Source organism: Simochromis diagramma, unplaced genomic scaffold (assembly GCF_900408965.1).
Source record: "Simochromis diagramma unplaced genomic scaffold, fSimDia1.1 OVJJ01000293.1, whole genome shotgun sequence".
Taxonomy (NCBI): Eukaryota; Metazoa; Chordata; class Actinopteri; order Cichliformes; family Cichlidae; genus Simochromis; species Simochromis diagramma.
The window spans coordinates 1,484,957-1,509,261 of NW_024386801.1; the positions used below are offsets into that span (position 1 = coordinate 1,484,957).

The 24,305-nt window shown below is 40.6% G+C and overlaps 1 protein-coding gene across 2 annotated transcripts; it reads left to right on the forward strand.

Annotated features, from left to right (window-relative positions):
* The first annotated feature begins 2,442 nt into the window (after nt 1–2,442).
* On the forward strand, nt 2,443–24,111 carry LOC120729444 (probable polypeptide N-acetylgalactosaminyltransferase 8). 2 transcript variants are annotated; one of them, XM_040024997.1, is made up of 11 exons: nt 2,443–2,645; nt 3,165–3,510; nt 3,642–3,808; nt 3,992–4,178; nt 4,646–4,843; nt 4,956–5,070; nt 5,375–5,560; nt 6,072–6,209; nt 6,337–6,429; nt 7,029–7,199; nt 7,309–8,565. In XM_040024997.1, exons 1-11 carry the CDS (start codon nt 2,471–2,473, stop codon nt 7,426–7,428), a joined length of 1,896 nt encoding a protein of 631 aa, XP_039880931.1. In that variant the 5' UTR covers nt 2,443–2,470; the 3' UTR covers nt 7,429–8,565. The 2 variants fall into 2 exon arrangements, with proteins under 2 accessions (XP_039880931.1, XP_039880932.1); XM_040024998.1 differs by lacking the exons at nt 6,337–6,429; nt 7,029–7,199; nt 7,309–8,565 and adding exons at nt 22,942–23,034; nt 23,597–24,111.
* Nucleotides 24,112–24,305: the final 194 nt, after the last annotated feature.

Here is a 24,305-nt window from a genome sequence, read left to right on the forward strand (position 1 = left end):
AGCCACAGCTGCCCTGGGGCAGACTGGCAGAGGCGAGGCTGCCATATTGCGCCATCGGCCCTTCTGGCCAACACCAGTAGGCGAAGTGTCTTGCCCAAGGACCCAACGACCAAGACTGTCCAAGCCGGGGCTTGAACCAGCAACCTTCCGATTACAAGGCGAACTCCCAACTCTTGAACCACGATCGCCCCGATCGAGGATGATGGAGAAATATTAGACCTGACGGCAGCGACCTTATTAACAAAATAGTTTAAAAAGTCATTACAGTCAGATTTAGTATAGACTGGTACATGAGGAATATCAGGAGAGACAATGTTTTTAATTGTATCAAACCATACTCTGGGATTTTTCTTTTTTGAAGCTATTAGATTAGCAAAATATTCAGTTCTGGCATTTTTTATCATGTCGTTAAGTGAGGAAATTGATTCCTTGAGATGAACCCTATGGACCTCAAGCTTGGAAGCCTTCCATAAACGTTCTAATTTGCGACAATATCTCCTAAAATTTCGAAAATTTTCATTTATCCAAGGACAGAAATTTGAAGAATGGACATTTAGTTTCAGAGGTGCCACCGTATCTAAAATAGATTTACATTGATTGTTAAAAGACAAAATAAGTGAATCCATATCATTTTGAGCCATGCGAGGGTCAAACATGGCAGAGAACCTTCTAGCAGCATCCTGGTTTATAATCCACCTTTGGATCATCAATTTAGGAGGTGAAGGATCCACGTAAAATGACAAATTAAAGAATATGCAACTATGGTCACTCATGTGGACATCTTCCACACATACATCATGTATATTTAAGCCCAGGGAGAAAACAAGATCCAGAGTGTGGCCCTTTGTATGTGTGGGGCCAGAAACATGCTGCTTAAAGTTAAAAGACTCAGTGATAGTGATGAGCTCAGCAGCAGTGTTACGGGAAGCGTCATCAATATGAAGGTTTAAAGTCTCCCAATATTACAACCTTCTCCAGTTTAATGATCGATGTCAGAAGGTCGTTAAATTCAGTTAGAAAGACCCCAGCAGGTCCAGCAGGTCGATAGATTAAAATACAGTAAAAGGTTTTCAGAGAACCGACCTTCATCATCTGTGACTCAAATAAAGAAAAGAAGTCCGAGGTCATCAGTTTGCACATGAGTCTGTCCTGGTAAACAACAGCGACATTAATATGTCCTTATATGTAAAACTTAGACATACGTTTATGTTATCAGTATGCAGCATGCAGAAATGTACAGCCTCTCAGTCATCATTTCACCATAATTTCTTTCTTTAATCCAGTCACATCTTACAATCAGTACTTAGAAATATTCAGGGTTCAGGGTTCACACATACTTAGAAATATGAATAAAAAAGAAAAGACACAGTTTACTTATGGACTCGTGATATTAATGAGATGAAGTAGGAGTTGATTTTTGTCATTAGATTTATCCTTTACCCACTGAGGAATGTAGTCATTTTTGTGTGATAGTCTGTTGTGCGCCTCCCCTCGTCATCTGGTAATATGGTGGTGTTTTGGTCTTTGCAGACTTTTCTGAAGACCTCTTTTTAGTCCCAAAGAAGCATGAGGGATACTTATAAAGTCTGAGATTTCTGCCCAGCTTGGACTACAGGCTAATTGACTGGTTAGCTATTCAATGTAAGTAAGTAAGTAAGTAAAATTTTATTTATATAGCACATTTCTAGATAGACATCACAAAGTGCTTTACAGATATAACAGATTAAAAGACAAAAAACAAACAAAGTTAACAAAAAGCAATTTTAAAAAGATAAGTTTTTAGCTGTTTTTTAAAAGTAATCAATGAATCAACGGATCGTAGGTCCTGAGGAAGGGAGTTCCAAAGTCGAGCGGCCACAGTAGCAAAAGCTCTATCACCCCTAGTTTTCAGTCTCGTATACTGAATGACAAGTAGGCCCTGACTACTCGACCTCAGAGACCTACTAGGGGCAAAGGGCTGCAAAAGTTCAATAATATATGGTGGTGCTTGTTGTCGAAGAGCCTTAAAAGTTAAAACCAAAATCTTAAAATGGACTCTAGATTCGACAGGAAGCCAATGTAACTGCTTAAGCAACGGTGTTATATGTGAAGATGAGAGGAGATGAGAGTTGTTTTTAATTAATTTGGCTGGACCATGTTTATTAACACACTATTCTTACAAAGAATTCTTAAATATACAATATATCTTTTATTGTCTGTTACATTCACGAGGCACAGTCACTTTTTTGGGCAGGTCTGGACGCACAGGTACGCCCATGACGCTGACGCTGCTTGCTGCAGGGCGTACCTGCCGCGATGGGCGGGTAGCGATGTTCACGTGTCTGCTCAACTAACAATTTAATGGCATTCACATCAGGAGTTATCAGCTATTTGATCTCGTCCAGTCAGTAGATGAGCTTACTGTGTGTGTGTGCTTCTTGTGTCCTCTCACGTTGGGATTGTCTGGCTGGGAGGCTGGTGTGTTGTCAGAATGAGGGGAACGTGGATAAAACGGCTGTTGTTGTTAGTGGGAGCTGTGGGGGTCATGGTGTACTTTGGCATCTTTCTGAAGAATGGACACCAACATAGCGTGGACACTAAAAACGAGATGGACACACCGCGTATGAAGACCTCGTCCAACCTGGAGGAAAGAATCAGCGATCTAAGTGAGTTCAGTCAGATTAAAGTTTCTCTTTTAGATGATTATTATTATTATTAAGATTAAATGCTACCCGTGGGTTTTATACGAGAAAGAAAGTTAAATATGGTAATAAAATTAAGCGAAATATCAATTAAATTCAGAGGCAGTTTTACATGCACATGTATTGAAGATATGACATTAAGTCAATGCCCGCCAATGATTTATTAGTAAAAAGTATAGGTGAAAAGACATTAATGAAAGCACCCTTTGTATGGTTATAAAGAGAAATAAATAGGTCTTTTGCAGTTTATTGTTGACAAATGAGATAAAATGATAACACAAGTTTATGTCCCTGTTCAATTAAAGTGTTTAATACTGCAATTTTGGCTTTTGAACGTGCAGTGTATTTTTATTTATGCTTTTGTTTTTATCCTTCTGTATGCATGTAAACAGAGGTAGGAAATGTAGAAGATGAGTGCATGTATGAAAGTTACTCATTCCATTTCTTTGATCATGTTTTTGCTTACATTCTCTTCTACTGAAGACAAAGTACTCAGAGGTTTTGAGAAAAAGCAGGATATCATGCAGAAAATATTGGAAGAGGACAGAGAAAAACAAAGAAAATCAGCAGAAGTCCAACAGCCAGCAGTTCAAAAGCAAGCAGAGAAGAAGAAAGATGATGCAAATATCCAACCCCAAAATGAAGCAGATCAAATGAAAAAGTCTGAAAAACTGTTCCCTAACTCGGTCTTGTTCAAGGAGTGGGGGGCAAATCTCTCTGAGGATGACCAAAGAGAGGCTCAGAGCCTGTATGAGAAGTATGGGTACAATGTTTTTCTGAGCGATCGCCTCCCTCTGGATCGACCTCTTCCAGATACCAGAGATCCTCGGTACAACTTTTACAACTTTTCATGATTTTAATCTTTCATTCTCTCTCCTGTACATTCAAAGAAAAAAAATTACTCTATCCAGTCTATTTCTTGCTAAAATATTTCAAATTTCTGATCTTTTTAATAAATAGGTGTTTGAAAAAGAGTTACCCCAAGGACCTGCCGAGTCTCAGTGTGGTGCTCATCTACCTGGATGAAGCCCTGTCTGTTCTCCAAAGAGCCCTGCGCAGCATCATCGACCGCACTCCTAAAAACCTGCTGAAGGAGATAATAATGGTGGACGACCATAGTTCTAATGGTAAATTGGATACAAACGATTGGTTATAAGCCAATTCAAATATATCATCAAAAGCTGAGTGAAGACTATCACGTCACACATGTTTGGGACTAGTTTTCTTCTTTGGATGGTTTGAATCTGCTGGTATCACTTCCTTACCCACACTTCCTTCAGAAAAAAACATAACTATCTTTTTCCATTCAGACAATCTGAAGGGTGACCTTGACGTTTATGTGAAGTTGCTTGAGCAGGAGAACCCTAATCTCCGTATTGTGAGAGTGAGGCACAGTGAGCAGAGAGGTCTCGCTCATGCCAGAGCATCCGGGTGGAGGGCTGCTACTGCTGACGTGGTGGCCATCCTGGACGCACACATTGAAGTCCATGAGATGTGGTAGGAACATGGCAGACATACATATATTCAGTTGTTGGTTTAAGTCTTATATTTTCTGTTTTCTTTTATCATTATATTACCACATTGTGTTAAAGAACATATCAATGCTGTCTTCATGAGATTAGCTACAAGTTTACCAAATATAAATTGCCATCAGTGATTTGAGGCCATGGATGTGTCAAAGTTTCACGACAGATTTGCTGAGAGTAATACGTTTTTCTTTCTCGCATACAAACACTTTACATGTCTGGTGATCTGGTCCTCCTTTCCCCACATCCCCACGGTCTGCCAGCCAGACTGTGACACAAAAGGGGTGTGACCTCATAATTCCAGCTTATACCAGTTGCCATAGTCATGCTGCATAGTGTGATTGAAGAGTGTTGACCCAGACATGTCAGCAGTTAATGAAATGTACACATTAGTTGACTAACTTTTCCACCTTTTCTTTGTTCCCCTCCTTCATGCAGGGCTGAACCTCTGCTGACACAGATTAAAGCTGACCGAACTGTGGTGGTTTCCCCGGTGTTTGATAGAGTCAACTTTGATGATCTCAAGGTTATTACATATCATCCCAATGCACACGCCTTCGACTGGGCTCTGTGGTGCATGTATGAGAGTTTTACACCCGAGTATTACAAACTTAATGACGGTTCACTGCCTGGCAAGTAAGTTCAAGTGAAATCAATGTTTAACAATATAACAGCCATATTAACTCTATCATTATGATCTAATATCAATGTACAATAGTTAAAATAGAGATCTCTTCTTTGACTTTAGGAGTCCATCTGTCATGGGGATCATGGTTGCTGATAGAAAGTTTCTGGGGGAAATTGGAGTCCTTGATGAAGGAATGAAAGTGTATGGTGGAGAAAATGTTGAGCTGGGAATTCGTGTGAGTAAAGATCACAGAGTCATAAAATTCTCTTCAATAGTAAAGCAAACATAAGTGTCTTTGCCATCAGATTATATAGAATATTTGTGCAGATGGACCTTCTGGATTTTGTTATAATCACCACAGGTGTCCTAATCTGCAGATCATTTAAAATGGCTATAAACATACCATAGAAACTGAAGGTGCAGGTAGCAAGTAAATGAATTGCATTATGTAATACAAACAAGGAGATGAGGTCTAAAGTTATATCTTAGCCATGGAAAGAATAGTGACTGAGTTTTATTGTGCTTTTTTTTTCATGTAGGTATGGACATGTGGAGGCAGTGTTGAAGTTGTTCCATGTTCCAAGATCGCCCACATCGAGAGGGCCCACAAGCCCTACATGCCTGACCTGGGTCCTGCCATGAAGAGAAATGCCCTCAGAGTTGCAGAGATCTGGATGGATGAATACAAGCACAACGTTAACTTGGCTTGGAACATCCCATTTGAGGTGTTTTGAGGCACTGACACAAACAGCAAATTATGTTTTCTCTAAATGATTTTTCATTCTCCTGTTCACAGAGTCATGAGGAGATGAGTTATGGGTACATATTAGGCTTTGAGTGCTCTTTGTGTGTTTGTGTTTTAACTTTTTTTGCATTGACATTTAAGGAAAATCTTTCTTCAGATTCTTCCTCAGTCACAATCTGTGAATCGATTCACATCTTCTTCTTAGTTCCTGCAGAATCATAGAATTGACACAGGCGACATTTCAGAGAGGAAGAAACTTTGTGGCATGGTGTTTGTGGCATTGACACAAACAGCAAATGACACTTTCTTTAAGGGATATTTCATTTGTCTACTTACATGACGCAAAAAATCATTGGTTAATTAACAACTTTATGAGACTTTGAGTGCTCTTAGCTTTTTTTGCATTGACATTCAAAGGAAACCTCTCTTTAGATTCTTCCTCAGTCACATGAAACTATAAGCTGATTAACACCTTATTTTGCTTTTTGCAGAATCATGGAATTGACATAGGCGACATTTCAGAGAGGAAGAAACTCAGAGAAAGGCTGAACTGTAAACCTTTCAAATGGTACCTGGATAATGTGTATCCTAAGCTGGATTCCTGGGACGACCTCCTCGCATATGGAGGAGTACGTCTACTTTTCTCTGATGCTTAGTATGTTTGGTACAGAGAGGTCCTGCACAATGTGTGGGAATCTGTGTTTGATGATTTGCCTGTTTCCATTTGTAATATTCATAATGTTCTCCTGATGACAGATGAAGAACCTTGACGCTGACATGTGCATAGACCAAGGTCCAGTACCAGGTCACACACCGATAGCCTACAATTGCTACTACTATGGACCTCAAGTAAGTGAAGCACCTTATAATTATGTTGATAATCATGATTATAAGGCAGTGCAGTTGTAAAAAACAAAAATCAAAACGAAAAACACTATAAATTGATTAAATCTGTTAACGCATACTGTATCATATTTGATACAAATTTGGGAGTTTTTCAGACTCCCCGCCTTCCCCCCCGAAACAACCTCAACAAATTGCACAACACAAGTTTAAGCAAAAAATGAAGAAAAAATAAATTTGGAACTCATATTTTAAAATTTTTTAATGGTAAACACTCTATATTCTATTTTCAAAACCTTTCTTGCAATTATTTCATGGTTCAAGCTTTAAAGGGTTACAATTGAGTAATTTTGTCTTTAAGCTTGTCTCTTTGTTAAGCTCAGGATTGTTGACAGTGCAGCTGGTATTTTTAGATCGCACCCAGGATATCTCTTTCAAAACACAAGCATTTGTGTGTGCAATTCCATCTGAAATGAACGTCACAGTCCACAGAGATCGAAGAAGTTAATTATTGTTCCTTGTTGTCTGTTGTTAGCATTTTTAACATCCTAATATCATTTTGCCCTCTGTATCTCTCTGTCTCTTTCTCTTTCTTCCTTTCTAAGTTCACATATTATCGTGGAACGGGTGAGCTCTACATTGGTGGCATCAAGTCACATAAGTACAATGACAACCGATGTTTAGCTGACACGGGCACAAAAGAAACTGAGCCTGGCCTGTACAACTGTAAAGAGGCTATGCAGAAAGGAATGGGGATATACTGGGACTTCACTCAGGTACTACAAAGTTGTTTGCTGCATCTCAGAACAGGTTGGATGAGCGCTGTTAGTCTTAAAACTGAACAAACCAGCTGCCTTTTTTTAAACACTTTGCTTTCTTTCCCAGGGCAAAGAACTGAAGAACAGACAGACAAAGAGATGCCTGGAAATTATAAACAAGAAACTTATAATACAGGAATGTACGGGTCAAAGATGGACAATTCAACACATAATCAAACCCTTTTAAAGTGTGTTTGAGCTCTGCTCATTGGGCAGTGGATAAGTTACACCTGGGTGCTCTATTGAGGACAATACATTTACTTTTGCCTCCAATACTTTTAATGTGAGTGTGTGTGTATTACAGATTTTAAAGCCAAGATATTTGAAAAAATACCTTAGATATTAAATAGGTTTTGTATCAAAGATTTTCAGTCTAGAGTAGCACAACAAACTTTGAGTCTTTTCAACATTCAAGACCAAGTTACACAGTTGTGAAATCCTAGCAGGGTGTTGCCAATTATATGTCTGTACAAGAGTTGACATGAATTGCAGCAAATCCATGTTCACATATTCTGTCCCAGTAAAACTCATGCTTGGTAATTGCAGTTTTAAAGTGATGCTTTACTTATTAAGTTTCAGCTACAATGGAGACCATAAAATAATATCTTTTAATAACACATTTGCTCTGTCTGTTAAAAGTTTGAAGGACTTGAGTTTCCAGTATTTCAACGGTAGTTACCATAGCAAAATCTATAATTCATATCTGTCCTTGTGATGGCCAAACCCGTGGCCACACTCTAAAGTCGGTAAATTTTGTATTTTCTTTCTTCATTTGAACATAGTAATACATTTTAGTTTCCAATAACTTTATTGATTGGTTTGGATACATTTGTTCTATTTGTAAGCGCGCACATTTAGTTTACTTATGTATTCATACTTCATTTCTTTGCTTTCTGACTAACCTTTGTCTTTTTATTTCTTACCTGCCATAATCCCTGGGAGTTGCTGGACAAAAGATGGTAGCCAGGGTTTGAAACCATTAAATGAAAAGGAAGATAATTGGACCACACCACCACTTCCTGCTGAAGGGGAGAATGGGTGTTTTCTTTACTTTAGAAACAAAGTATTTGTATTTAATTAAATATTTGAGTTTAGGGTTTAATGGGGTTTTTGATTTTCTTCTTTAGTGTTTAGTTTATTAACAAACTAGATTGTACTGCATCGTTTGTGATTTATGATTGTGTTTTGTTTGTTACCCCTCATGTGTCACAATGGTCTGATCAGCCATTATACAGGGAGTGCAGAATTATTAGGCAAATGAGTATTTTGTCCACATCATCCTCTTCATGCATGTTGTCTTACTCCAAGCTGTATAGGCTCGAAAGCCTACTACCAATTAAGCATATTAGGTGATGTGCATCTCTGTAATGAGAAGGGGTGTGGTCTAATGACATCAACACCCTATATCAGGTGTGCATAATTATTAGGCAACATCCTTTCCTTTGGCAAAATGGGTCAAAAGAAGGACTTGACAGGCTCAGAAAAGTCAAAAATAGTGAGATATCTTGCAGAGGGATGCAGCAGTCTCAAAATTGCAAAGCTTCTGAAGCGTGATCATCGAACAATCAAGCGTTTCATTCAAAATAGTCAACAGGGTCGCAAGAAGCATGTGGAAAAACCAAGGCACCAAATAACTGCCCATGAACTGAGAAAAGTCAAGCGTGCAGCTGCCAAGATGCCACTTGCCACCAGTTTGGCCATATTTCAGAGCTGCAACATCACTGGAGTGCCCAAAAGCACAAGGTGTGCAATACTCGGAGACATGGCCAAGGTAAGAAAGGCTGAAAGACGACCACCACTGAACAAGACACACAAGCTAAAACGTCAAGACTGGGCCAAGAAATATCTCAAGACTGGTTTTTCTAAGGTTTTATGGACTGATGAAATGAGAGTGAGTCTTGATGGGCCAGATGGATGGGCCCGTGGCTGGATTGGTAAAGGGCAGAGAGCTCCAGTCCGACTCAGACGCCAGCAAGGTGGAGGTGGAGTACTGGTTTGGGCTGCTATCATCAAAGATGAGCTTGTGGGGCCTTTTCGGGTTGAGGATGGAGTCAAGCTCAACTCCCAGTCCTACTGCCAGTTTCTGGAAGACACCTTCTTCAAGCAGTGGTACAGGAAGAAGTCTGCATCCTTCAAGAAAAACATGATTTTCATGCAGGACAATGCTCCATCACACGCGTCCAAGTACTCCACAGCGTGGCTGGCAAGAAAGGGTATAAAAGAAGAAAAACTAATGACATGGCCACCTTGTTCACCTGATCTGAACCCCATTGAGAACCTGTGGTCCATCATCAAATGTGAGATTTACAAGGAGGGAAAACAGTACACCTCTCTGAACAGTGTCTGGGAGGCTGTGGTTGCTGCTGCACGCAATGTTGATGGTGAACAGATCAAAACACTGACAGAATCCATGGATGGCAGGCTTTTGAGTGTCCTTGCAAAGAAAGGTGGCTATATTGGTCGCTGATTTGTTTTTGTTTTGTTTTTGAATGTCAGAAATGTATATTTGTGAATGTGGAGATGTTATATTGGTTTCACTGGTAAAAATAAATAATTGAAATGGGTATATATTTGTTTTTTGTTAAGTTGCCTAATAATTATGCACAGTAATAGTCACCTGCACACACAGATATCCCCTTAAAATAGCTAAAACTAAAAACAAACTAAAAACTACTTCCAAAAACATTCAGCTTTGATATTAATGAGTTTTTTGGGTTCATTGAGAACATGGTTGTTGTTCAATAATAACATTATTCCTCAAAAATACAACTTGCCTAATAATTCTGCACTCCCTGTATATCTAGCTGGCACCTCTCAACCTCATGCACTAACTCAGGCTCCGTCCCCACCAGAGATGTGAAATTCCATATCCCAGTTGAGAGTCTTGTTAGACAGAGACACAAGGTAGCGATTCACGGAGGGGGGAATGTTGTCTGTCTAGTTACACTGAAGCATTAGGAAAAAATAAATGAGCAGTTTTATTCAGGACTGTGTGTTTGTATTAGTTTTTCATTATGATGCACTACATTCCAGAGAACTCTACAAAATAGTCAGACATCTGTTCCCTTTTAGGCATGCATCCTGATGTTAGTCATGTTTAAATTAAATATTTAAATTATATTATATTTCAGTTGAATGATATTCCTTCATAGGTCTTTACCACATTTATTTTTCTTTAGTAACATAACAGACATAAGATCTATAAAATACATTTCAAAATCTTTTAACTACCCACTAGTGCCAACAGGACTGTGATGGACCGAGTTGAAAAACAGGAGGAGTCCCAGGAATTATTAGAAAAATATAGTTTCCATTTATTTAACCCCCAAAAATTATATTTACAAGAATAATAAATGTTGAGCTCATAAAAGAGGTCAAAGAAACAAAACTGAACTCAGGCAAAGACTGCAAACATAACAAACCAAATGACTGCTACAAACATACATAATTGACCTAAACATGAAATGACATACAAGGGTATATACAGGGAGTGCAGAATTATTAGGCAAGTTGTATTTTTGAGGAATAATTTTATTATTGAACAACAACCATGTTCTCAATGAACCCAAAAAACTCATTAATATCAAAGCTGAATGTTTTTGGAAGTAGTTTTTAGTTTGTTTTTAGTTGTAGCTATTTTAGGGGGATATCTGTGTGTGCAGGTGACTATTACTGTGCATAATTATTAGGCAACTTAACAAAAAACAAATATATACCCATTTCAATTATTTATTTTTACCAGTGAAACCAATATAACATCTCCACATTCACAGATATACATTTCTGACATTCAAAAACAAAACAAAAACAAATCAGCAACCAATATAGCCACCTTTCTTTGCAAGGACACTCAAAAGCCTGCCATCCATGGATTCTGTCAGTGTTTTGATCTGTTCACCATCAACATTGCGTGCAGCAGCAACCACAGCCTCCCAGACACTGTTCAGAGAGGTGTACTGTTTTCCCTCCTTGTAAATCTCACATTTGATGATGGACCACAGGTTCTCAATGGGGTTCAGATCAGGTGAACAAGGAGGCCATGTCATTAGTTTTTCTTCTTTTATACCCTTTCTTGCCAGCCACGCTGTGGAGTACTTGGACGCGTGTGATGGAGCATTGTCCTGCATGAAAATCATGTTTTTCTTGAAGGATGCAGACTTCTTCCTGTACCACTGCTTGAAGAAGGTGTCTTCCAGAAACTGGCAGTAGGACTGGGAGTTGAGCTTGACTCCATCCTCAACCCGAAAAGGCCCCACAAGCTCATCTTTGATGATACCAGCCCAAACCAGTACTCCACCTCCACCTTGCTGGCGTCTGAGTCGGACTGGAGCTCTCTGCCCTTTACCAATCCAGCCATGGGCCCATCCATCTGGCCCATCAAGACTCACTCTCATTTCATCAGTCCATAAAACCTTAGAAAAACCAGTCTTGAGATATTTCTTGGCCCAGTCTTGACGTTTCAGCTTGTGTGTCTTGTTCAGTGGTGGTCGTCTTTCAGCCTTTCTTACCTTGGCCATGTCTCTGAGTATTGCATACCTTGTGCTTTTGGGCACTCCAGTGATGTTGCAGCTCTGAAATATGGCCAAACTGGTGGCAAGTGGCATCTTGGCAGCTGCACGCTTGACTTTTCTCAGTTCATGGGCAGTTATTTGGTGCCTTGGTTTTTCCACACGCTTCTTGCGACCCTGTTGACTATTTTGAATGAAACGCTTGATTGTTCGATGATCACGCTTCAGAAGCTTTGCAATTTTGAGACTGCTGCATCCCTCTGCAAGATATCTCACTATTTTTGACTTTTCTGAGCCTGTCAAGTCCTTCTTTTGACCCATTTTGCCAAAGGAAAGGACGTTGCCTAATAATTATGCACACCTGATATAGGGTGTTGATGTCATTAGACCACACCCCTTCTCATTACAGAGATGCACATCACCTAATATGCTTAATTGGTAGTAGGCTTTCGAGCCTATACAGCTTGGAGTAAGACAACATGCATGAAGAGGATGATGTGGACAAAATACTCATTTGCCTAATAATTCTGCACTCCCTGTAGTCGAGCTCACCTCAACGCATAGCTTGGGCTCTGGAACCAGTCTCCTGGAGAGGGGCTGGACTCTGTCTCAGTCAGGAGTTGCTATTGGTGAGATGCGGAAGACAGGGGTATCTCCTTGGCTTGCTGCCTGTCCTTTGTGGTTTCTCCTGGTGGACGAGAGAGTTTGTTCCCTGCAACTTTGGATCGGGGAAAAGGTCGTCTGTGCTTTGCCCTCATATGGGCAATGACAGTGAGACCTGGAGGGGCGTGATTGGGAGGAAAGGCCTACTGGATCTGATCCAAAGTGGTGTTTTGTTGTTGGATTTCTGTGCAAATCACCATTAGTCCATAGCAAACACCATGTTCGAACATAAGGGTGTTTATAAGTGCACGTGGCACCAGGACACCCTAGGTCGCATTGCCAAAGCTGCTGCATTGAGCTGCAGCCACAAGATAGTTTGTGCCTGTCATGGTGATAATCAGGTGCGGGAGGAGTTCCGAAAGGCCATGAAAAAAGACTTTTGGACTGCCTCGAAGAGATTCTGGCACCTCAAGATTGGCAGAGGTACCAGGGTACTGGAAAGGAGAGTCCGTCCATTAGTCGAACCTCCTGTATCCGAGGTTCCATTAGTCGAACCTCGGCTACAGGAGGAACAATGCGGTTTTTGTCCTGGTCATGGAACACTGGACCAGCTCTTTACCCTCTCGAGGATACTTGAGGGTTCATAGGAGTTTGACCAACCAGTCTACATGTGTTTTGTGGACCTGTAGAAGGCATTTCACCATGTCCGTCAGAGTTTCCTGTGGGAGGTGCTTGGGAGTATGGGGTGTCTGGCGCATTGCTGCTGGCCATTCGATCCTTCTACAACCGTTGCAAGAGATTGGTCCGCATAGCTTCTGCTGTGAAACATTTACATGAATATTATATACATTTAATGCCCTTTGTATTGTAGATGATTGATTTGATACATGAGTTTCTGAGAACTCTATCTCATCAACATGATCAATTGCCATAATTTCAAAATGTTATGCACAAAACTCTTTCGTTAGTCTATCTATCAATCAATTAATCAATCAATCAATCGATCAATCAATCGATCAATCGATCGATCAATCGATCAATCAAAGCTTTATTCGCCACATGCAGGTTGCCTTGCAGTGAAATGGGACACCCCCCCCCGACCTTACACACACAACACAGACATTACATGGGGATACAAGTCGGAGAAAAACACTGAAATGTACACTACAATGGGAAAGTACAAGAGGAAAAAAAGAGACCTCTACTCATGCTGTGCTTCCATGGTAGGACAGCATGAGAACAGGAAACAAAAAAACTCCTCTGCACAAAAAGCACATAAATGTCCACAGCACAACATTGTGAAAGACATGACAAGCCACAGGATTGGGTTGGGGGTGAGGGGTAATCCGAAGCGAACACAGCAGCCGCCCTGCACAGCGCTACCATTCTAGCGCGGCACACAGACCCGCCGTGTTCCCCCGCAGGAAACAAGCATCGAAGGCGTTTGGAAAGGGAGGGGGATGAGTGTGTGCTTATCAGTGTAAGTGTATATTATATAGATTATAGATTATAATAGCAATTATAATAATAATTACTACTAATAATTTCAGGTATTTTGTTAAATGAGCCAGTAGGTGAGTTTTCCGTGTGTGTCCTCTGAGGTGTTATTATCTTTTTAGGCATTCTATCAGCTGTCACTGTAAGGGTTTCATGGGTAAACTGGCTATTGTTCTTACTTGGGGGTCATTGGGGTCATTTTCAGTTGAATTTACATGAACCACAGTCTGTACAAACTATCTCAGCAGTTCAGTAGCTTAGTGTCTCTGAAGTTTTATTATCTGACTAGGAGGTCAGTGCGTTACCACCATGACGGGAATGTGGACAAGGCCTTTTTTTTTTACTGGGGACCATACTGGTCATCCCCTTTTTGGGCATGTTTCTGAAGAACGGATACAAACATGGTGTGGATACCAATAAAGATTTGGAAACACCGCATATGATTGAATTGAATTGATATACCTTTATTAGTCCCACAAGGGGAAATTTCATAAGGCTGCCGACCTATTGCACACAATGGCAGTGCCATCTTACCCTCCGACCATACATACATTACACAAAACATCACATGGGGAAGACAGGTCAGAGAGGTATAACAATGGAAAATGCACCACATGAGGAAAGATAAGGAGAAAACAATAACTCCCCCCAGACTGAGCTCCAACAGGGAGATCAGTTTGAGAACAGAAAAAAAACACCTCTGCACATGAAACAACTCTTAATACACCAAAGAAACACATGACAAGCAACAGGGGTGGGTAAAGGGTGCAGCATCGGAAGGGGATAAGCGTCGAAGGCATTTGGAAAGGGAGGGGGGATGAGTGTGTGCATATCAGTCTATATGTATGTGTGTGTGTGCGTGTCCATAGTTCAGCTGAGACAGTGTCCTTTGTCCTGCCAGGCTAAGTAAACAGTCTTCCAGCCAACCCAGGTGGCCTTATATGGAATGGGAAGGAACAGACTAAACACAGTCGTTATCAGGGTGTTTTTGTTCGGCTCCAGCCTTGAGACCGCAGCTGGCGCCAAAGGGGGTATCCGCATGAAGTGATGGTGCTTTTTACTTTAGTGCGAACAACTCATATGAATTTCAAAGCAGTTCTACAGTCCAACACTGGTCTCTCAATCTCCCATTGGAGAGCCGCGAGCTTCGCCATACTTGCGTTCTGTGATGTTGTCATTCTTGTGCTCAAGGAGCCAATTCTGAGAACTCACGACAGTGTGCCTCCCCGAGATGTCATCCAATTTGCACCCAGAGATGTTATTCCGAGCGAGCCCTTCCGAGATGTATCCAGTCTGCAGTCAGAGATCTTATTCTGAGTATCCACAGCAGCCGTCAGCCTCTCCAAGATCTTATCCGTGCTGACTCAATGAGCCCATTTTGAGAAACTCACGCCTCTTCCCATCATTTCAATCCCAGCGGGCAGCCTTGTGGGGGTTTGAACAGCCAGTTCTGCTTTCTTAATTCTCCGATAAGTCAGGGCCAAGCCAGCTCCGATCAGCCAGAACCCTGTGACCATGGTTCCGAATAGGTAGATATCTTCAGCACTCAGGCTCACCCGAGCCCAAACTTCTCGTTGAGAAAGGGGTGTCAGTTGCATTTAGGGACCAGTTGATCCAATCCATAATTCCTCTTTTAGGTTTTAGAGAGCAGACTGTGAGAGAGTGTTCCAGGGAAAAGTAATACAAAAAACACGAGACTAGACAAATACACAAGAGGCTAAGCAGGGAAGCTAAGGGAGAGGAGGAGGAGGAGAAAAGTGCGACCGCCTTCGTCAAGAGCAAGAGCAGGAGTTTTTCCAACCTATCTAAGTGAGTTCAGTCACATATTAATATTAATTATGATTTCATGGTACCCATAGTATTTGCACCATAAAAAAGAAAAGAGATCAAGTAATAAAAGGAGTTAAAATCGTAAAAATAAATTGACGCAGTAAAGGGTATTGCCTGCACATGTATTGAATACATGACAATAAGTTGTGATAAAACAAACAAACAAACAAACAAACAAACAAACAAACAAAAACATTCATGGAAGAACAGTATGTGTAGTTATGAAAGAAAGAAATGGTTTTTAACTGAACTTTTGCAGTTTGTTAATGACATACGAGGTCAAATTATAACACAAGTGTTTGTCCCTTTTCTATAAATGTGCTTTTTATGCTCTAGTTTTCAGTATTTTCTTGTGCAGTGTTTCTTTTGTTGAGTAGGAATGTTAACTATTGAAATTCCTTGATTGTGTTTTTTTACTCGTGTTGTTTTCTACTGAAGACGATGCACTCAGATGTTTTGAGTAAAAATAGGATGTCATGCAGAAGATGTGTGTTCCTTTTGTACTGTCTTAGTTTTGAGTCTCTGTGTTCATGTCACTTCCTGTTTTATTTTGACAGTGCCATGTCCTACATTAGTTTGTCTAATTTTGCTTCCCCTTGTCTCATCATGTCCAATTCATCCCAGCTGTGACTCCCTCCTGTCTCCCATTCCCTGATTGCCCTGTGTGTATTTAAGCCCTGTGTTTTCTTGTGTGCGTTGCTGGTTCGTCTGTGTATTTCCCTGCATTTTCCTGTGTAGTTTCCCCTGAATCTCCATTTCTGGTCTTTTCTTAGTTTTCTCCAGTTTAGGTAATCCTTAGGTTCGGTGTCATGCCCACTGCGTTTCTCTTTGTTTCACCTCCCTAATAAAACTCACTCGCATCTAAAATCTGCCTGCATCTTGGGTCCTTCGTTAAATTACACACAGCCTGCCCTACTAGCCGTGACAAAGACAGCGACAGACAGAAAATCAGCTGAGGTCCAAAAGCAAGCAGAGAAGCAGAAGAAAGGTGATGTAAATATTCAACCCAAAAATGAGACAGCTCAAATGAAAAAGTTTGAAAAACTCATCCCTAAGTCATTCTTGTTCAAGCACACCTCTGTTGCTTGTGAAGCTCGCACACAAGAATTTCAGTTGCATGTGCTGTACCAGTGTACCTGCACATGTGATGTGACAATAAAAGTGATTTGATTTGATTTGACAAATGGAGGGAAGATTTCTCTGAGGATAACCAAAGAGAGGCTCAGAGCCTGTTTGTGAAGTATGGGTACAATGTTTTTCTGAGCAACCCCCTACCTCTGGATCGACCTCTTCCAGATACCAGAGATCCTCTGTACCACTTTTATTTTTCAGGATTTTAATCTTTCATTCTCTCTTGTGTACATGCAAAGACAATTTAGTCCACCCAGTCTATTTCGTGCTAAAATCAATATGAAGAACGTGAAAGTAATTTGGGCTAAATGTGGAAGGAAAAATTTTCATTGCCATTTAGTGCTGTATATTGCTGATTATACTGATTTGTTGTTTAGTTTTGCATTGTTACATAAAGATACATGTTAGAGGGGTTTTTTGGAGGTTATTGACGCCCTCTTGTAAGAATAATTGGATTGCAGATAGGGGGCAGGTGCTAACAAGAATTTATTCTTCTTCCTGCTCCTTTTCACCCATGGGTGCAGTGGTATATTAATGGGAAGGAGGATCTGTATGTAGGAAACGAAACACTGTTGAACCATGTGTGAAATAAATAAAGAAATTAAATGATGTTAGAAATCAGGGCAAGTCCAATAGATCTTTGGTAAAATTGTATGCCATTTGCCATGTCACTTTGTACCGATTTTGTAAAGAGAGGAAGAAGCTGGAAGAGCAGGGATCAAGGGAACTCCCACGTGTAGGAGAAAGAAGATCTTCACTGATGAACAAGAGAAAGAATTAGCAGAATACCTGATGAGAGCTGCAGATGCATTTTATGAACTATATCCACGTGAGGTAAGCAGATAGGAAGTGATAAAGGATAAGACAAGGGAAAGTTAGAAATTTGTAATGGTGGCAATTTAAAATATAGTATATCAGAAATACTAGCATATTTCGTGATTAAAATTACAGGTAAAAGAACTGGCATATCAGTGAAACATGGACGCAAATATCCTAAGTGATGGGACACATTCTCAAGGGCTGGACCAGACTGGTTCTCAGCCTACATGAAACTAAACCCAACTTTGTCCATTAGAAGTGCAGAGGCTACAAGTCTGGCAATTCAATTCAATTCAATTCAATTTTATTTATATAGCGCCAAATCACAACATAAGTCGCCTCAAGGCGCTTCATAGATACAGAGAAAAACCCAACAATCATATGACCCCCTATGAGCAGCACTTTGGCAACAGTGGGAAGGAAAAACTCCCTTTTAACAGGAAGAAACCTCCGGCAGAACCAGGCTCAGGGAGGGGGCGGGGCCATCTGCTGCGACCGGTTGGGGTGAGAGAAGGAAGACAGGATAAAGACATGCTGTGGAAGAGAGACAGAGGTTAATAACAGATATGATTCAATGCAGAGAGGTCTGTTAATACATAGTGAGTGAGAAAGGTGACTGGAAAGGACCACCAGTTTTAATAAACACAATGTAGCAATGTTTTTCAAAAAATTTGATGAATTGCTAAAGAGACACAACTTAACTGCAAATGATATATGGAATATTAACCCCGGACAGAGTGATTGCAAAACGTGGCACTAAACAAGTTGGGGCAATGACATCAACAGAGAGAGGTTCACTGGTCACCCTTGTATGTGCAGTCAATGCCACTGGCAACACAATTCCTCCGATGTTTCCCACGCATACGTTATGCAGACCACTTTGTCAGAGATGGGCCAGTAGCAAGTATTGGCAGTGGAAATCAATAAGGATGGATGCAAGAAGAAGAGTTCCTCATCTTTCTGAAGCACTTTGCAAACCACACCAAGGTCAGCCATGAAAAAAAGTGTTTCCTCTCATGGATAACCACAGTTCACACCTGTCAGTTGCAGCCATTGACTTCTGCAAGGGCAATGGAATTGTGATGCTCACATTTCCCCCTCACTGTCATCACAAACTCCAACCACTCGACAGGAGTGTTTATGGCCCACTGAAAAAGATGGTGAACAGTGCAAGTGATTCCTGGATGAGAATGAATCCAGGAAAGACCATGACAATATATGAAATACCAGGTCTCGTTAGGATGGCACTTCCAGCAGCAGCTACGCCAAAGAATATACAGGCTGAATTCCAGTGCTGTGGAATTTGGCTATACAATCCAAACATATTTGAGGAAAGTGACTTTGCTCCATCACAGGTCACAGATTGTCGTTCTCCAACAGTCCATATGGACATTTCTCCAGCTGACCAACAGTCCGCTCTTCTTGCTGTTCATCTCACCAGTCCTACAGCTGACGACATGACCACTCCTCCAGATGCTCACATCTCCAGTCTTCTAACTGACCTCCAAGCTGCTCCCTCATCAGGCTGTGATGAAAACCCACAGACCTACTTGGGCTTTAACCCAGAAGATGTGCGACCCTTACCAAGAGCTGGATCTAGAAAAACCCCTTTAACGGGAAGAAAAAGGAAACAAACAGCAATACTCACCGATACACCAGTTAAGATGGCCCTTGAAGCAGACCAGAGAAGGAGGAAAATAAGTTTCCCAAAGAAGAGGCTGTGCCAGAAACAAGGCAAATCCACTTCCACAAATCTAAAACAATCCAAACTTTCCACATCACGAAAGAAAAATCTGAAAATGAATAACACTGAACAGGACAACACAGATTCCTCAGATGCTGTTGAGAATTTCTGTATCGTGTGCATGGATAACTCAAAGCCAGAAGAAGCTTGGGTTAAATGCCTGGCCTGTACTCTGTGGGCTCATGATGCCTGCACTCCAGGAGTGCCATACATCTGTCACCACTGTGATTCCGATGGTGATTAAAAACTTGACAAAAACACATGCAGATCAGTTGATGAAGCTGGTCCAAAGCTACATTTTTTTCAGCTTCATTATTATGTTCAAATGTTAGTGCAAGAGTTGTAGGTTATAATGCCCAATGAGCCAATGAGGCCAGACTCAATGAAGGCCAAACAAAATGATTGAAATATTCAGTTGGTGAAAAGTTGCCTTTTTTTGTTAGAATATGTTCAAAAGCTATATTTCTGCACTCTGTCAAACACTCCTACACACACACACACACACACACACACACACACACACACACACACACACACACACACACACACACACACACACACACACACACACACACACAGAGCTACATAAATGTTTATAAGTGCATTCAGGTGTTGAATAAAAAAGATTACATGTTAAGATTTTGTCAGTACCCTTGTTTCATTGTGTTACATCTCACCCCAGGGTATGTTACAACTAATCCAGACTATAGGGTTAACTGTAACATTTCACTCTTTGTGTTTGAGACGATGCCATGCGATTATCAACTGCGTTGCAGAGAGAATAGCTCTACTATTTAATAGCAGAGACATGTAAATACTTTGCATTGTATTTTGAATCCACTACCTTAGAAGATCTCCAAGATACAGACAGAAATGTTACAACTGTCCCCGGTCTCCCCTACATGCCTATCACATTCCTTTCCTGTTTATGTCTACTAGTTCAAGCTAATCATCAAAAGGTAACTGAAGATTATCTGTTAGATGCACAATACACTTCTAATCATTCACAATATATTTACAAACAGATAATTACAAAACACTGAATCATACTTGGTCTCTCTAATCAGTTAACCTTTAAAACAGTGGTTTTGCAAATACACTTTTCCTGCAGAAGCTGTGACATGTCACACATGTTTGTGGTCAAACTAGTTTTCTTGCTTGGTTCATTTAAAATGATCCACCAATCCAGCCAGTTAGCCATTCAGTTTTGTTTGCTTATCCAGTTCAGGTTCACGAGAGGGCTGAAGCCTCTCCCACCTGTCATACAGCAAGAGACAGTGTACACTCTGAATAGGTCTGCTGTGATAAACCACGGCAGACCGGGTAACATTTCAATGCTTTTCAGCACGCTTTATTTCACAGTTGCTGTTAAACACACACGAACCGGCACAGCTTTCCTGCTGCCAGCCGCACACATCACCAACACAACAACTCAGACTGAGCAAAGACTTCTAAGTTGGCGAGGCATGATAGTAGATGCCATGCAGGTGCGTCCATCTCACCTGCAGCAGCATCGCAGACCACGCCCCGCCACAGTCGCCTGTCTGTTGCAGTGCCAAAGTATGACTCACTGACTGTAGTGTCAATGACCCACACAAAAACCCTGGGAAAACAAAAAAAACAAACAAAAAGTTCTACGAAGGATCTTTTTCTTTATACAATTCAGAAAATCTGAAGGGTGACCTTGATAGGTACATGAAGTCGCTTGAGCAGGAAAACCCTAATCTCCATATTGTGAGAGTGAGGCACAGTGAGCAGAGAGGTCTCGCTTATGCCAGAGCATCCAGGTGCAGGGCTGCTACTGCTGACGTGGTGGCCATCCTGGACGCACATGTTCCTACCACATCCATGAGATGTGGTAGGAACATGGCAAAAGTGCATGTTTTCATTCACTTGTTCATTCCACTGATTTGAGGCCATAGCTGGCTGGTGTCACGGTTTCAGAATAAACTTGCTGAGATTAACATGTTTACCTTCTTAAACACACACAAGCGTTACACACAGTTGCAACTTCCCAGTAACCCACTGAGCAGTGATCTCTGTACAACTACACTATGGTCTTCAAACCATTGAGCAGATTTACTGAGACAGTAATTAACTTGTGTTATGGTGCTGGTGGTGATGACGCAGATGCTGCTTAGACAATCTTTTTGTTAAAGAATTATTTTTAAAACAACAAACTGTCACAGCATCTCAACCCTGTGCATCAGTTAAAAGTTGACAGGTGGGTGTGTCTTTTGAAAAATAAAAGAGATCACGTGAAGTGACCATTAAATGCGACAGCTGGGTGTGTGCTTCCACTGAAGTCTTTAAGGGTGTGACTTCCACTTATTATGTACCATTTTTTGAACCATCATTTTTTTCCCTCCTTCATGCAGGGCTGAACCTCTGCTGACACAGATTAAAGCTGACCGAACTGTGGTGGTTTCCCCGGTGTTTGATAAAGTCAGCTTTGATGATCTCAAGGTTACTACATATCATCCCAGTGCACACGCCTTCGACTGGGCTCTGTGGTGCATGTATGAGAGTTTTACACCCGAGTATTACAAACTTAATGACGGTTCACTGCCTGGCAAGTAAGTTCAAGTGAAATCAGTGTAACCAACATAACAGCCTTATTATCTCTATCATTATATTTCAATTTATTTTTTATTATAACAGCAATATACAGTAGTTGTAAAATAATTTCTCTTCTTTGACTTTAGGAGTCCATCTGTCATGGGGATCATGGTTGCTGATAGAAAGTTTCTGGGGGAAATTGGAGTCCTTGATGAAGGAATGAAAGTGTATGGTGGAGAAAATGTTGAGCTGTGAATTCGTGTGAGTAAACATCAGATGGTTATAAATTCTCTTTCATAATAATGATTTTAAAGAAGAGTTGTGGAGCAGTCATGAGTGATGAAATATGTATTTGTTTTAAGGTGCACTTTTTTTTCATGTAGGTATGGACATGTGGGGGCAGTGTTGAAGTTGTTCCATGTTCCAAGATCGCCCACATCGAGAGGGCCCACAAGCCCTACATGCCTGACCTGGGTCCTGCCATGAAGAGAAATGCCCTCAGAGTTGCAGAGATCTGGATGGATGAATACAAGCACAACGTTAACTTGGCTTGGAACATCCCATTTGAGGTGTTTTGAGGCACTGACACAAACAGCAAATTATGTTTTCTCTAAAGGATATTTCATTCTCCTGTTCACAGAGTCATGAGGCGATGAGAGCTCTTTGTGTTTTCAGCATTGACATTTAACGAAAATCTTTCTTCAGATTCTTCCTCAGTCACAATCTATGAATCGATTCACATCTTTTTCTTTGTTCCTGCAGAATCATGGAATTGACATAGGCGACATTTCAGAGAGGAAGAAACTCAGAGAAAGGCTGAACTGTAAACCTTTCAAATGGTACCTGGATAATGTGTATCCTAAGCTGGATCCCTGGGACGACCTCCTCACATATGGAGGAGTAAGTTTACTCTTCTCTTTTGCTTAGTAAGTTTGTTACAGTCGAGTCCTGTGGGATTTGTGGGAATCTGTGTTTTTCCATGATTTGCTTTTATCCATCATATTGACAGATGAAGAACCTTGATGCTGACATGTGCCTAGACCAAGGTCCAGTACCAGGTCACACACCTATTGCCTACAACTGCCACTATTATGTTTCTCAAGTAAGTGAAGTAGTGACATGTTTGTCCAGAATCATGAGTAACAGAGGTGCATTCGTAAAGTTAAGATAAAAACAAACAAACAAACAAACAAAAAACACCAACAAAAGTCAACCATTTTAAACCTTTATTCAACCTGAGACTGCTTCCAGTGCGGCTGGTATTTTTAAATCACACACAGGATGTCCCATTCCAAGCACATGCATTTGTGTATGTGCAGTGGCATTAAGATAATTTCTTGTCCACAGAAACACAAAGTTGCTCAAACTGAAGTTCCTTCTTTGCTACACACTGGTTGAGCTCAAGAACCATCACAAAGGTACAAATGTAAAACAAATGAATGGGACTTCCAGAGAGTGATGTTTAAATTTGCAGTCCTGCTGGAAGCAAGGAGGGCGGAGCCAAATTCAGATTACGTGTATTTATTATGTATATTAAAACACATAAATAAGGTACACATGCTTATGATCATCCCTTGTGGTCTGAAACCCTGTTGTCTGTGTCATTTGTTTAACTTTTTTACATCTTAATATGATTTTGACCTTTGTCTCTTTTATCTTTTAAGTTGGCATATTATCGTGGAACGGGTGAGCTCTACATTGGTGGCATCAAGGCACATAAGTACAATGACAACCGCTGTTTAGCTGACATAGGCACAGAAGAAACTGAGCCTGGCCTGTACAACTGTAAGGAGGCTGTGCAGAAAGGAATGGGGATATACTGGGACTTCACTCAGGTACCACATAATGAAGTTTTGTTTTTTTAAGTGAGGTTTTTTTAAAGTCATGATATGTGGACCACAGTTATGGTTTACTGCTTCTCAGAAGAGGTTGAATGACCTGAGTGTGGCTACATGGCTACACAGACAGACAAAGAGATACCTGGAAATTATAAACCAGAAACTTCTATTACAGGAATGTACAGGTCAAAGATGGCAAAATCAAAACACAATCAAACCCCTTGAAAGTGTGGTTGAGCTCTGCTCATAGAGCAGTGGAAAAATTAAACCAGGATGCCCTCATGTGGACATTATTTCATTTTCCCGAAAATATTTTCAATGTCAGAGTTCTCATAAAAAAATCTAAAAATGAAATGTGAAAAATTGAAAATAGTTTATACAAAATGAATTAATGTCAAATTTGTTATTTTAAAGAAATATCCTAAAAATTTAATTATTTTGTGCCAAAGATTTTTCGTCCATGATAGAGCAGCAAACTTTGAGACTTTTTCAAAATTAGAAACAAAGTGACGCATTTGAAATCCTAGCAGGATGT

Coding starts and splice junctions, on each gene's coding strand:
- LOC120729444 (XM_040024997.1), top strand. CDS start 2,471: ATGAGGGGAACGTGGATAAAACGGCTGTTGTTGTTAGTGGGAGCTGTG. Junction 5,071..5,374: donor ATGTTGAGCTGGGAATTCGT/GTGAGTAAAGAT, acceptor TTTTTCATGTAG/GTATGGACATGTGGAGGCAG. Junction 6,430..7,028: donor GCTACTACTATGGACCTCAA/GTAAGTGAAGCA, acceptor TTCCTTTCTAAG/TTCACATATTATCGTGGAAC.